The sequence below is a fragment of the Ranitomeya imitator genome, chromosome 1 (genome assembly GCF_032444005.1).
Source record: "Ranitomeya imitator isolate aRanImi1 chromosome 1, aRanImi1.pri, whole genome shotgun sequence".
Classification (NCBI taxonomy): domain Eukaryota; kingdom Metazoa; phylum Chordata; class Amphibia; order Anura; family Dendrobatidae; genus Ranitomeya; species Ranitomeya imitator.
In genome coordinates this window covers 522127094-522140386 of record NC_091282.1, presented here as the reverse complement: position 1 = coordinate 522140386, position 13293 = coordinate 522127094, and the positions used below count along the sequence as shown (strand labels likewise).

Here is a 13293-nt window from a genome sequence, read left to right as displayed (position 1 = left end):
GCTTGATTGTCAAACCCGCCTGTTGGATCTGCCCAAGTACCTGGACCAAATGCTCTAGGTGACCCTCCCAGTTGGGACTGAAGATAGTAATATCATCCATGTACATGGCCATGTACCTTTCAAGTCCCTTGAGCAGTGTGTTGACCATCCGCTAAAAAGTGGCAGGGGCATTCTTCATGCCGAACGGCATCACGGTGGACTTGTACAGTCCAAAAGGGGTAATAAAGGCAGAGCATTCCCATTCCTCGCAGGTCAGAGGAATCTGCTAATATCCCCAGCTCAGATCCATGATGGTCAGGTACTTAGCCCCGGCCAACTGGTCAAGCAGGTCATCGATGCGTGGTATGAGGAACGCATCAGTGACTGTCACAACGTTGAGCCCTCTGCAGTCCATGCAGAACCTGGTTGTTTCGGACCTTTTTTGAGGGACGAGGACTATGGGCAAAGTCCACGCACTGCTGGATGCCTGGATCGCCCCCAGCTTCAGCATTTCGTCAAACTCCTGGCGCATGTCCTGCTGCACCTCGAGAGGTACCCGATATGCTGAAATCCGGATCGGGGGGTGGTTACAGTTCAGGGAGCAGAGGGAGAGCTCTAGATAATATATTGGGCCTGAAATTAATAAATCAAGATGGTGTCTCCCTCGTCCCTTAGAACAATAAAATATCTATTGAATATTCTTTGCGTTTAAATATTTAATGTTGCTAGGTTAGGGGTAGATTCCCAGTTATGGGAAAATGAACGTCTTCTTTTTCGTCTTTGGCTATAGAATAGATTTAGGGTATGTTCACACGTTCCTGATTTCCATCCTTTTTTTTTCAGGACTGAAACCGCAGGTCTTTGCAGAAAACGCAGGTGCGTTTTTTGGTGCGTTTTTGGTGCGTTTTTTGATGCGGTTTTTAGTGCGTTTTTTGATGCAGTTTTCTCTGCAGATTGTCTGTGTTTGACACAAATAAAGCTTACTGCAGTGGGGGAAAAAAAAAAAAAAAATGATGTCATTTCCTTGTCCAACCCTTTTCTTCTTCCATCCTCCATTTTGGAACTTACACATCAAAATGAGTGGACGTGCTGAGCGTCGGCCAGATGACAGCCCACGGATCCAGCTCCGCACGCCACACCGGATTGCGATCCTGGGGCTGATGCTTCTAATTCTGAATCGACATGCACGTCAGGTAAGCAGATGTCTGTTTGTTTTATATATTGGGTTATGGGTACATGTCCACGTTCTGGAAACGCTGTATGTTTGGCGCTGCGTGTGGCCGCAGCGCCAAACATGCAGCGTCCACATGTAACAGTATAGTGGAGGTGATGTCATGAAATCACGTGTCCACTTTGTGTCATCCGTGAGCCCTGCGACTCCGGACATGCTGCGCGTCTTTTATGATCACAGCATGTCCGTGTTCCTTGTTGTGAAACTGCGGCTCCGCAAGGAATAAAACAGGGCCCTATGCGTGGGGTGCGATGATGCTGGATTTGTACAATGAACACATCTGGCATCATTGCGTCCCAGAAGGGGGTGGGCCTTCCTGAATGTGGACACGTACCCTTACATAATCCGCATTGTTTTCCAGGCATGTTTGATATATTTTTCTAATTGTTGTGTTTACAAAATATTTTTTTATTTTTTTATTTTAGAGGCAGCGGCGGCAGAGAAGACGTGCGCAGAAACGAATGTGGGTGCACCCGCTTGTAGCAGACCGAACTGAGACGGGGCACTTTTATGTGCTGTACAATGATTTGAGGAGGTAAGTAGAAATATATTGAATGACTAAGGCTACCTTCAGATTAGCGTTGCGCGCCGCTGCGTCGGCGACGCAACGCACGACGCACGAAAAAACGCGTGCAAACGCACGCAAAAACGCTGCGTTTTGCGACGCGTGCGTAGTTTTTTGACGAAAATCGGACGCAAGAAAAATGCAACTTGTTGCATTTTCTTGCGTCCAACGCTAGCGTCAAAAACGACGCACATGTTGGAAAACGCAACAAGAAAAACGCATGCGTCCCCCATGTTAAACATAGGGGCGCATGACGCGTGCGTCGCCGCTGCGTTTCTCGACGCAGCGTCGGGAAACGCTTATCTGAACGTAGCCAAATTTACATTTTTTTGCTAGCAATACTTGTGAAGTAACCCTTTTTTGTGTTTCTTTTTCAATTTTCAGATATCCTGAAAAATGTATCTCTTTTTGTCGGCTACCAATTATGGCATTTGACAGACTGCTCACCATCCTGGCACCCCATTTAACACTGCAAGACACAGTGATGAGGAAGTCCATCTCTGCAGAGGAAAGGCTGCTCATCACCTTGTGGTAAGTAACAATTTTTGGGGGGGAATGTCGTTAGGTCTCTATTTTACACGTCTCTGTGTCCAGTATGTGTGATTAAACCCACCCAGTCCTCCTGTTGGACAGGGGGCACACATCCACACACACACGTGAGATACGGGCGAGTGTTGCATGGTAATCACCGGCCCTGCTGCCTGCACTCTGGAGCGGAGTGTGCACCCACATACCAATACATGGAGCCGCACGCTCCATAACGGAGTGCATGCAGCAGGTCCGGGGATTACCATGCAACACTCGGTCATATCTTGCATGCTTGTGTGCACAAGTCCCATCAGGCCTTTTATTAATGTTTTTAACACCCTTTGTGTTGTGCTGGGTTTTAATACCATCATTATTGAATGGTGCTGGACGCATATTATAGCGGCCTTAACGTGTGACGTGTTGTAATTACCTTTTTGTGTGACATTTCTAATTTTCTTTTTTGTTTCTTTCCAGATTTTTGGCCACAGGAGAGAGCTATACATCCCTGCACCTCCAATTTAGAGTTGGTAAATCTACCATCTCTAACATTGTGAGGTGTACATGTACCGTCATCTGGCAGAAGTTGCAGCCCATGGTGATGCCTTCCCCAACCGAGGAGACTTGGCTGCAGGTAGCAGCAGGCTTTCAGTCTGTGGCCAATTTCCCAAACTGCATAGGTGCAGTCGATGGTAAACATGTAAGGGTTCAGCAGCCCCCACGATCAGGATCACGCTTCTTTAATTATAAGAAGTATTTTTCAGTGGTCCTGATGGCGGTGGCTGATGCCCATTACAAATTTGTTGCCATTGACGTTGGTGCCTATGGTAGTACTGGGGATTCTCGGGTGTTGCGAACGTCACAGATTGGGATGCAAATTCTTCGAGATGGCGGCACGCTCCCAGCCCCAAGACCTTTGCCGGGTTCCACACATCCAGTGCCCTTTGTGATGGTATCGGATGAGGCGTTTCCCTTAACGACAACCCTGCTGCGCCCATACCCACGAAGGGGACTGGATGCCCGACGGAGGATTTTTAATTATCGGCTGAGTCGTGCACGCAGATATGTGGAATGCACCTTTGGGATCATGACTAGTCAGTGGAGGATCTTTCACACTGCCATTCAGTTGGACACAGACACCGTTGATGCTGTGATAAAGGCTTGCTGTGTACTCCACAACTATGCTCGTGAGTACAACACTGACGTAGATGTGGAGTACCAGCAGCCAGTATTTAATCCAGTGGTCAACGGGGGTCTGGGCAGGCCGTCCAACTCTGGTGTGCGTGCGAGAGAATCCTTCACTGACTACTTTATGAGTCCTGAAGGTGCCATGCACTAGCAATACTCCTGTGCTGGTGTTGAGCAGCCTGACCAGCAGAGAAGGATGCATCTACACTGACCCTCCCCAAAAAGTTGCCGACATCGCTGCTAACAGTTTTGAAAACATCCCAAAGAATGATAAACGACAGCAACCAACACAAAAATTTTTTAAAAAAAGTTTTTTTTTCATGTTACCAAAAAAAGTTTAAAAAAATTGGTTGTAATATAAATAAAAAATCTATTTTGGTTGAATTTGTTTTTTTTTTTTTATGTCAAAAAAATGGTTGGTGTTTTCAGAAATTAACAGCAGTATGAGGTATACAATTGTTAACACATAAACCCATAAACCACTAATCGATAGCCCATAAACCCAGGAAAGCGGCCTTGTCCCCATTGTCTAAAAAAGAGAATTTTTTGTGTGAAATAAAATTTATTTTAAAGAACACAAATTCTTGGTAATTTTACCAAAAGATTTTTCAATTTGAAAAAACAAAAAAATAAACAGCCCCTTTCAAATCCAAAATGGCATCTGTAGCTGCAAACAAAAGCACAAGTTAGTGCAACTGAAAACTTTTGCCCACGTTCAATTAAGAAATGTATATTCGGGAGAATAGAGGAAATTTGTTCCCTCAGATTGATACGGTGCTCCCCCCAGATGCTGTGAACTGCCTCTGTCTCCAGAACTTCCTTGGCTGTGGGCCAAATACTGGGGTCTTGTAGCTGTTTCAGGTGTTCTGTGTCGGGGCCTGAAAAGTCCCAACACCCCCATCAGAACTTCATTGTAGGGAGAAATCGGAGCAGGGTCCTCCAGAGCAGTGAGGGACATCTGCACCATAGACATGAAAAGAGATTGTCTATCCGGTGGCAGGGAGCGTGTTTTTCTGGCGACAGTTTGTGCAAAGGAGTCGCAATGGTCATCGGTACTTGTTTTTTTTAATAAATCTAATGTGTCACAAGCAATTTGGACAGTTTGGTCATCTTGGTTCTTCTTGGTTTTTTTTTTTTTTTCTCTGCTGCCACCGGATAGACAGCTCTCTTCTCCACTCTCACAGCTTCTGCGGAATCAGATGCTTCAGCAGCTGCTGAAGTAGATGTTGATGCAGCAGCTGCTGAAGTGGATGCTGATTCAGCAGAAGCTGTGGGAGTGGAGGTAGAGATGGTCCCTCCCACTCCAGAGGAACTGCCTGCTCCATCTTCTGTGTCGCTGTCCTCCAAATCAGCTACCGACATGTTTCCTTCCGTCCTGTTGGGGAAAAAAAAAACATTAATGTTTCGCACAACATATTATATATAAAAAATCTTGTGGAGTGGATTTTAACTTACTTTCTCAATGTCCTGCTGGCCACAAGAAACTGCAGCTCTTCACTAAACGGGAATTTAGTTTTGCTTGGCGAAGAGCCACTCCTTGAGCATTCATTGAGGAATTTAGTAAAACGGTCTCTGATGGAGCGCCAACGTTGCCTCACATCTTTATCTACCAAAAAAAGGTTACAAAAAACAACAACAATTTTTAAGAGATCTCAACAAATTATATTTGTAATATACTCAAGGTTTACTACATAAATTTAATTAAAATTACCGATTTTCTGCTGTGTAGTCCCAGGATATTTATCCCAATCCGGGATCAGGTCGCGCACTATTTTTGTCCAGGCTAGCTCCCTGAAGTACTTGTCCTTATAGGACTCATCGGATGGGTCCCACAAGGCCGGATAATCACGAACCTACAATAAATACAATAGTGTCATCTCATAATCTATAGCACGACCAAGTAATGTTACACAAATGCTTGAAATATATAAAAGTAACCCCTAATAAAATGAACACAAGCACAAACTGAAAACACAAACACCAATAAAAACGTTCGTGTGCAGTTGTTTTACTACTAGCTCTGGCGCCGTCAATCCTGAGCGGTGCGTGCGCCAATCAAAAACATTAAGTAAAAAACCCACTATAAACTGAAATAGTAGGGTAGGGTTAGGGCTCATAACCCTAAGCACCCTACCCCTAAAGGGATCATAACCGGAAAGTGATCCTAACCCTACCCCTAAAGGGATCCTAACCCTAACCCTACCCCTAAAGGGATCCTAACCCTACCCCTAACCCTAAAGGGATCCTAACCCTACCCCTACCCCTAAAGGGATCCTAACCCTAACCCTACCCCTAAAGGGATCCTAACCCTACCCCTAAAGGGATCCTAACCCTACCCCTAAAGGGATCCTAACCCTACCCCTAAAGGGATCCTAACCCTACCCCTAACCCTAAAGGGATCCTAACCCTACCCCTAATGGGATCCTAACCCTAACCCTACCCCTAAAGGGATCCTAACCCTACCCCTAACCCTAAAGGGATCCTAACCCTACCCCTACCCCTAAAGGGATCCTAACCCTAACCCTAAAGGGACCCTAACCCTACCCCTAAAGGGATCCTAACACTAACCCTACCCCTACCCCTAAAGGGATCCTAACCCTAACCCTACCCCTAAAGGGATCCTAACCCTAACCCTACCCCTAAAGTGATCCTAACACTACCCCTAACCCTAAAGGGATCCTAACCCTAACCCTACCCCTAAAGGGATCCTAACCCTAACCCTACCCCTAACCCTAAAGGGATCATAACCCTACCCCTAAAGGGATCCAAACCCTAACCCTACCCCTAACTCTAAAGGGATCCTAGGGTTAATGATAGGGTTGCGATTGTAAGGTGGCATTAAGCACGGTTAATAATGGAGAGGCGTCAATAAGACGCCTATCCATTATTAATCCTATTAAGGGTTACTATAATATATGTGGACCCCCTAAAAAAAATACATAGGGTCCCCCTATATTTTTAGTCCAGAAAGGCTAGGCAGACAGCCGTGGGCCAATATTTGAGGCCTGGGAAGGGGTTAAAATACCCATGGCTGTTCCCAGGCTATGAATATTAACCCACAGCTGTCTGCGTAGCCTTTCTGGCACTGAAATATAGGGGGCCCCAAAAAAAAAAAAGTGTTGGGGTCCCCCTTTATTTTTAGGCCAGAAAGGCTAGGCAGACAGCCGTGGGCCAATATTTGAGGCCCGGGAAGGGGTTAAAATACCCCTGGCTGTTCCCAGGCCATGAATATAAGCCCACAGCTGTCTGTGTAGCCTTTCTGGCACTGAAATATAGGGGGCCCCAAAAAAAAAAAAGTGTTGGGGTCCCCCTATATTTTTAGGCCAGAAAGGCTACGCAGACAGCCGTGGGCTTATATTCATAGCCTAGGAAAGGGGCCATGGATATTTGCCCTCCCCTGGCTACAAATATAAGCCCGCAGCCGCCCCGGAAAAGGCGCATCAAAAAGATGCGCCAATTCCGGCACTTAGCCCCTCTCTTCCCACTCCCGTGTAGCGGTGGGATATGGGGTAATGAGGGGTTAATGCCACCTTGCTATTGTAAGGTGGCATTAAGCCCGGTTAATAATGGAGAGGCGTCAATAAGACGCCTATCCATTATTAAGCCAATGAAAGGGTTAAAAAAACCCCACAAAGACTAGAAAAAAATATTTTAATGAAATAAAGACACACACTTTTTGACCATTTTTTATTTTACGCTTAATCCGTCCTGAAGACCCTCGACCTGAAAAAAAGGCAAAACAAAAAAACAAATTCATACTCCCTGGCCCTGTCCGCAGAAATCCATCGAGGGTCCCACGAAGATCTTCCATGGAGAACAGACACATCCAGAGATGTGTCTGCTCTCCACGGCTGCAGCAACACACTGACAGGAGCCATAGTTCCTGTCGGTGTGTTACTGCGCATGCGCGAGCGAGTTTACCGGCGGTCATTGACCCCGGCACTCTCGCTTAACGGCAGTGCTGCGTGGGAAAGTTCAACGCAGCTGTACTGCCGTTAACCGAGAAGCCGGCGCCATTGAGCTCCGGGACAGTACGCGATACACTGCTAGGAGCTTCGCTCCTGGCAGTGTATCACCGGAGAGCAGGAGATCGGCGTGGGACACTCGGTTATGGATTCTGCGGACAGGGAGTATGAATTTGGTTTATTATTTTTGGATTTTTTTATGGAGGATCGAGGGCTTCGCCTACAAGTGTGGTGTTGGTGAGTATATACTCTATGTTATGTGTTGTATGTACTGTACTGTGTGTCATGTTTGTGTATTGTGTGTTGGTGTTTGGTGTAAACTTTACTATTGTGCTAAGTCGCCGGACACAGGGACAACTCTCCCATCCTAATACCGGATGGGAGTAGTAGTCCCATACGGCGACTTAGCACAATGGAGGCATATCGTCGCATGGGGACGGACACACAGACATACCAGATCAATCAGACGCCCGACATCGATCCCCATACGACGGTATGCCTCCATGATGACAGTCTCTTCGGGAACGACACTCCGCCCACGCACTTCCGCCCACGGACTTCCTCCCGCTTCCCCGCACTTCCTGCTGCAGCGGTTCTGCACATCAAACCGCAGTAAAACCCGCAGATATATTTTTGATCTGCGGGTTTTACTGCGGTTTTGACCTCACAATGGAGGTCTATGGGTGCAGAACCGCTGCGGTTTAGGAAAAAGAAGTGACATGCTCCTTCTTTTTTCCCGCACCTATTCTGCGCGGCTTTTTAAGGGAAATTCAGGATCATGTGCACAGCGGTTCCTGTTTTCCATAGGGTTACATTGTAATGTACCCTGCATGGAAAACAGCTGCGGTTCCGCAGTAAAAAACGCACTGTGTGAACATGGCCTTAGAGATTGATTTCTACAACTATAAAAAAAACTTGTGCATACTTTTTGTTTTCTTACAATCACTTATTATATTTTTTTAAATCTCTTAGGATTTTGTTCATTTTTCATAAGAATGGGCATTTAAGTTGTAAGGCAAAAGTCCAGCCTCCGAGACTTAATGGAGCAAAGACTGGTGTATTCTCTACAAGAAGTCCTCATCGGCCAAATGCCATTGGCCTTACACTGGCTAAACTGGATAAGGTAGAAGGTAATACTAATTTACTTTACAATTTTTATTCTTTCAACATTTAAAGGGGATGTTTTACTGTGTCAAAATTGGGCAGTTTTTGCTCATAATTTATTCTTGCTGTCCCCTTTTTTGACATACAATTCCCCTTTTTATTTGTTGCATTTTTTTTTGGTCTTTACCAAGGAGGCATGTTTAGCACATTCTTAGGGGACATGTCTCTATACTGCGTGAGCTATGTTTCATTGTTAAGGATCATAAAAATGAGCGCTAAATAAAATTTGACAGATCTCTCGAATTGTATGGGAATCTGTCAGCAGGTGTTTGCTATGGAATCAGAGCTGCTTAATGTAGTGGCAGAGATCCTGATTCCTGCAATGTGTCACTTACTAGACTGCTTGGTGTAGTTTTGCTAGAATCCCTGTTTTCTCTACTGTACATGTCGCAGTGGTCTGAATGCAGAGCTGTTTGTAACCCCGCACGCACCACTGATTTGCAGCCTTCTGATTGGCAAGCTGCCAATCAGTGGCGGAGGCGGGATTACACAGATTAGCTGGACTGCCTGGCACAAGACACCTAGTCCAGCAGTGATAATCTCCTGGTCATAAAACAATGATTGTATTGAAACTACACCAAGATGCTGAGAAAATGAGACATCACTGGAATGAGGCTCTCTGCTGCTCCATTATATTGCTCTCAGATTGCATAAAAACTGCTGACATATTTAATTTAAAAAGAAACATAAAAATAAATACTCGGGTAGTAGAGGAAATAAAATAAAGAGTAAAGACTGGTTACTTTTAATCTAGTGACAAGTCCCCTTTAACCCCTTTCTGACCTTAGACGTACTATCCCGTCGAGGTGCCCTGGGCGGGATAGTATGTCATATGCGATCGGCAGTGCTCACGGGGGGAGCGCTGCCGATCGCGGCCGGGTGTCAGCTGCTTATCGCAGCTGACATCCGGCACTATGTGCCAGGAGCGGTCACGGACGGCCCCCGGCACATTAACCCCCGGCACACCACGATCAAAGATGATCGCGATGTGCCGGCGGTACAGGGAAGCATCGCGCAGGGAGGGTGCTCCCTGCGGGCTTCCCTGAGCCCTCCGCAGCAACGCGATGTGATCGCGTTGCTGCGAGGGTCTTACCTCCCTCCCTGCCTGCTCCAGGCCCGGATCCAAGATGGCCGCGGATCCGGGTCCTGCAGGGAGGGAGGTGGCTTCACAGAGCCTGCTCAGAGCAGGCACTGTGAAGCAGCCTGCAGCGCTGCATGTCAGATCAGTGATCTGACAGAGTGCTATGCAAACTGTCAGATCATTGATCTGTGATGTCTTCCCCCTGGGACAAAATAAAAAAGTTAAAAATTTTTTTTCCAAATGTGTAAAAAAAAAATATTCCTAAATAATGAAAAAAAATATATATAGTATTCCCATAAACACATTTCTTCATCTAAATAAATAAAAAAAAAACAGTAAAAGTGCACATATTTAGTATCGCCGCGTCCGTAACGACCCGACCTATAAAACTGGCCCACTAGTTAACCCCTTCAGTAAACACCGTAAGAAAAAAAAAAAAAAAACGAAGCAAAAAACAACGCTTTATCATCATACCGCCGAACAAAGAGTGGAATAACACGCGACCAAAAAGACGGATATAAATAACCGTGGTACCGCTGAAAACGTCATCTTGTCCCGCAAAAAACGAGCTGCCATACAGCATCATCAGCAAAAAAATTAAAAAGTTATAGTCCTGAGAATAAAGCGATGCAAAAATAATTATTTTTTCTGTAAAATAGTTTTTATCGTATAAAAGCGCAAAAACATAAAAAAATGATATAAATGAGGTGTCGCTGTAATCGTACTGACCCTTAGAATAAAACTGCTTTATCAATTTTACCAAACACGGAACGGTATAAACGCCTTCCCCAAAAGAAATTCATGAATAGCTGTTTTTTGGTCATTCTTCCTCACAAAAATCGGAATAAAAAGCGATCAAAAAATGTCACGTGCCCGAAAATGTTACCAATAAAAACGTCAACTCGTCCCGCAAAAAACAAGACCTCACATGACTCTATGGACCAAAGTATGGAAAAATTATAGCTCTCAAAATGTGGTAACGCAACAAATTTTTTTTGCGATAAAAAGCGTCTTTCAGTGTGTGACGGCTGCCAATCATAAAAATCCGCTAAAAAACTCGCTATAAGGGTATGTTCACACGTTCAGGATTTCCATCCTTTTTTTTTCAGGACAGTTTTTTTAAAAAACTGCAGCTCTTGGCAGAAAACACAGGTCCTTTTTTTGGTCCTTTTTTTGTCCTTTTTTGATGCGTTTTTTTATCCTTTTTTTATGCAGTTTTCTATGCAGAGACTGTGTGTTTCCTAGGAAGCTTTTTAGGGCTAAAATGGCTGAAAATACCCTAACCCTACCCCTAACCCTACCCCTAACCCTAACCCTAACCCTACCCCTACCCCTATTCTAACCTTAGTAAAAAAAAAAAAAAAAAAAATTCTTAATTTTTTTATTGTCCCTACCAATGGGGGTGACAAAGTGGGGGGGGTGTCATTTACTATTTTTTTATTTTGATCACTGAGATAGGTTATATCTCAGTGATCAAAATGCACTTTGGAGCGAATCTGCCGGCCGGCAGATTCGGCGGGCGCACTGCGCATGCGCCCGCCATTTTGCAAGATGGCGGCGCCCAGGGAGAAGACGGCCGGACGGACACCGGGACGCCGGGTAAGTATAAGGGGGGGAGATTAGGGCACGGGGGGGGCATCGGAGCACTGGGGGGGGGCATCGGAGCACGGGGGGGGGGCATCGGAGCACGGGGGGGCGGGATCGGAGCACGGGGGGGCAGCCACACTCCGCCCACGCACTTCCGCCTGCTCCCCCGCACTTCCTGCTGCAGCGGTTCTGCACATCAAATCGCAGTAAAACCCGCAGATATATTTTTGATCTGCGGGTTTTACTGCGATTTTGACCTCACAATGGAGGTCTATGGGTGCAGAACCGCTGCGGTTCAGGAAAAAGAAGTGACATGCTCCTTCTTTTTTGCCGCAGCTATTCTGCGCGGCTTTTTAAACGAAATTACGGACCATGTGCACAGCAGTGACTGTTTTCCATAGGGTTACATTGTTATGTACCCTGCATGGAAAACTGCTGCGGAACCGCAGCGGCAATACCGCTGCGGTTCCGCAGTAAAAAACGCACTGTGTGAACATGGCCTAAAAGTAAATCAAACCCCCCTTCATCACCCCCTTAGTTAGGGAAAAATTAAAAAAATGTATTTATTTCCATTTTCCCATTAGGGTTAGGGCTAGGGTTAGGGCTGGGGTTAGGGCTAGGGTTAGGGTTAGGGTTGTGGCTACAGTTAGGGTTGGAGCTAAAGTTAGGGTTAGGGTTTAGATTACATTTACAGTTGGGAATAGGGTTGGGATTAGGGTTAGGTGTGTGTCAGGGTTAGAGGTGTGGTTAGGGTTACCGTTGGAATTAGGGTTAGGGGTGTGTTTGGATTAGGGTTTCAGTTATAATTGGGGGGTTTCCACTGTTTCGGCACATCAGGGGCTCTCCAAACACGACATGGCGTCCGATCTCAATTCCAGCCAATTCTGCGTTGAAAAAGTAAAACAGTGTCCTTCCCTTCCGAGCTCTCCCGTGTGCCCAAACAGGGGTTTACCCCAACATATGGGATATCAGCGTACTCAGGACAAATAGGACAACAACTTTTGGGGTCCAATTTCTCCTATTACCCTTGGGAAAATACAAAACTGGGGGCTAAAAAATAATTTTTGTGGGAAAACAAAAAGATTTTTTATTTTCACGGCTCTGCGTTATAAACTGTAGTGAAACACTTGGGGGTTCAAAGTTCTCACAACACATCTAGATGAGTTCCCTGGGGGGTCTAGTTTCCAATATGGGGTCACTTGTGGGGGGTTTCTACTGTTTAGGTACATTAGGGGCTCTGCAAACGCAATGTGACGCCTGCAGACTATTCCATCTAAGTCTGCATTCCAAATGGCACTCCTTCCCTTCCGAGCCCTCCCATGCGCCTAAACAGTGGTTCCCCCCACATATGGGGTATCAGCGTACTCAGGACAAATTGGACAACAACTTTTGGGGTCGAATTTCTCCTCTTACCCTCGGGAAAATACAAAACTGGGGGCTAAAAAATAATTTTTGTGGGAAAAAATTTTTGTTTTATTTTTACGGCTCTGCATTATAAACTTTTGTGAAGCCCTTGGTGGGTCAAAGCGCTCACCACACATCTAGATAAGTTCCTTAGGGGATCTACTTTCCAAAATGGTGTCACTTGTGGGGGGTTTCTACTGTTTAGGTACATTAGGGGCTCTGCAAACACAATGTGACACCTGCAGACCATTCCATCTAAGTCTGCATTCCAAATAGCGCTCCTTCCCTTCCGAGCCCTCCCATGCGCCCAAACAGTGGTTCCCCCCACATATTGTGTATAATCGCACTCAGGACAAATTGGGCAACAAATTTTGGGGTCCAATTTCTCCTGTTACCCTCGGGAAAATACAAAACTGGGGGCTAAAAAAATAATTTTTGTGGGAAAAAATTTTTGTTTTATTTTTACGGCTCTGCATTATAAACTTCTGTGAAGCCCTTGGTGGGTCAAAGCGCTCAAAACACATCTAGTTAAGTTCCTTAGGGGGTCTACTTTCCAAAATGGTGTCTCTTGTGGGGGGTTTCAATGTTTAGGCACATCAGTGGC

At 45.6% G+C, this 13293-nt stretch overlaps 1 protein-coding gene across 1 annotated transcript in view; it reads left to right on the top strand.

Moving 5' to 3' along the window:
- Positions 1-13293, top strand: part of TRMO (tRNA methyltransferase O) — a 52008-nt gene that overhangs the window by 7504 nt on the left and 31211 nt on the right. Inside the window, exon 3 of the mRNA XM_069766833.1 lies at positions 8426-8583. Coding sequence (XP_069622934.1) covers positions 8426-8583 — 158 coding nt within the window. The remainder of the gene's footprint in view (positions 1-8425; positions 8584-13293) is intronic.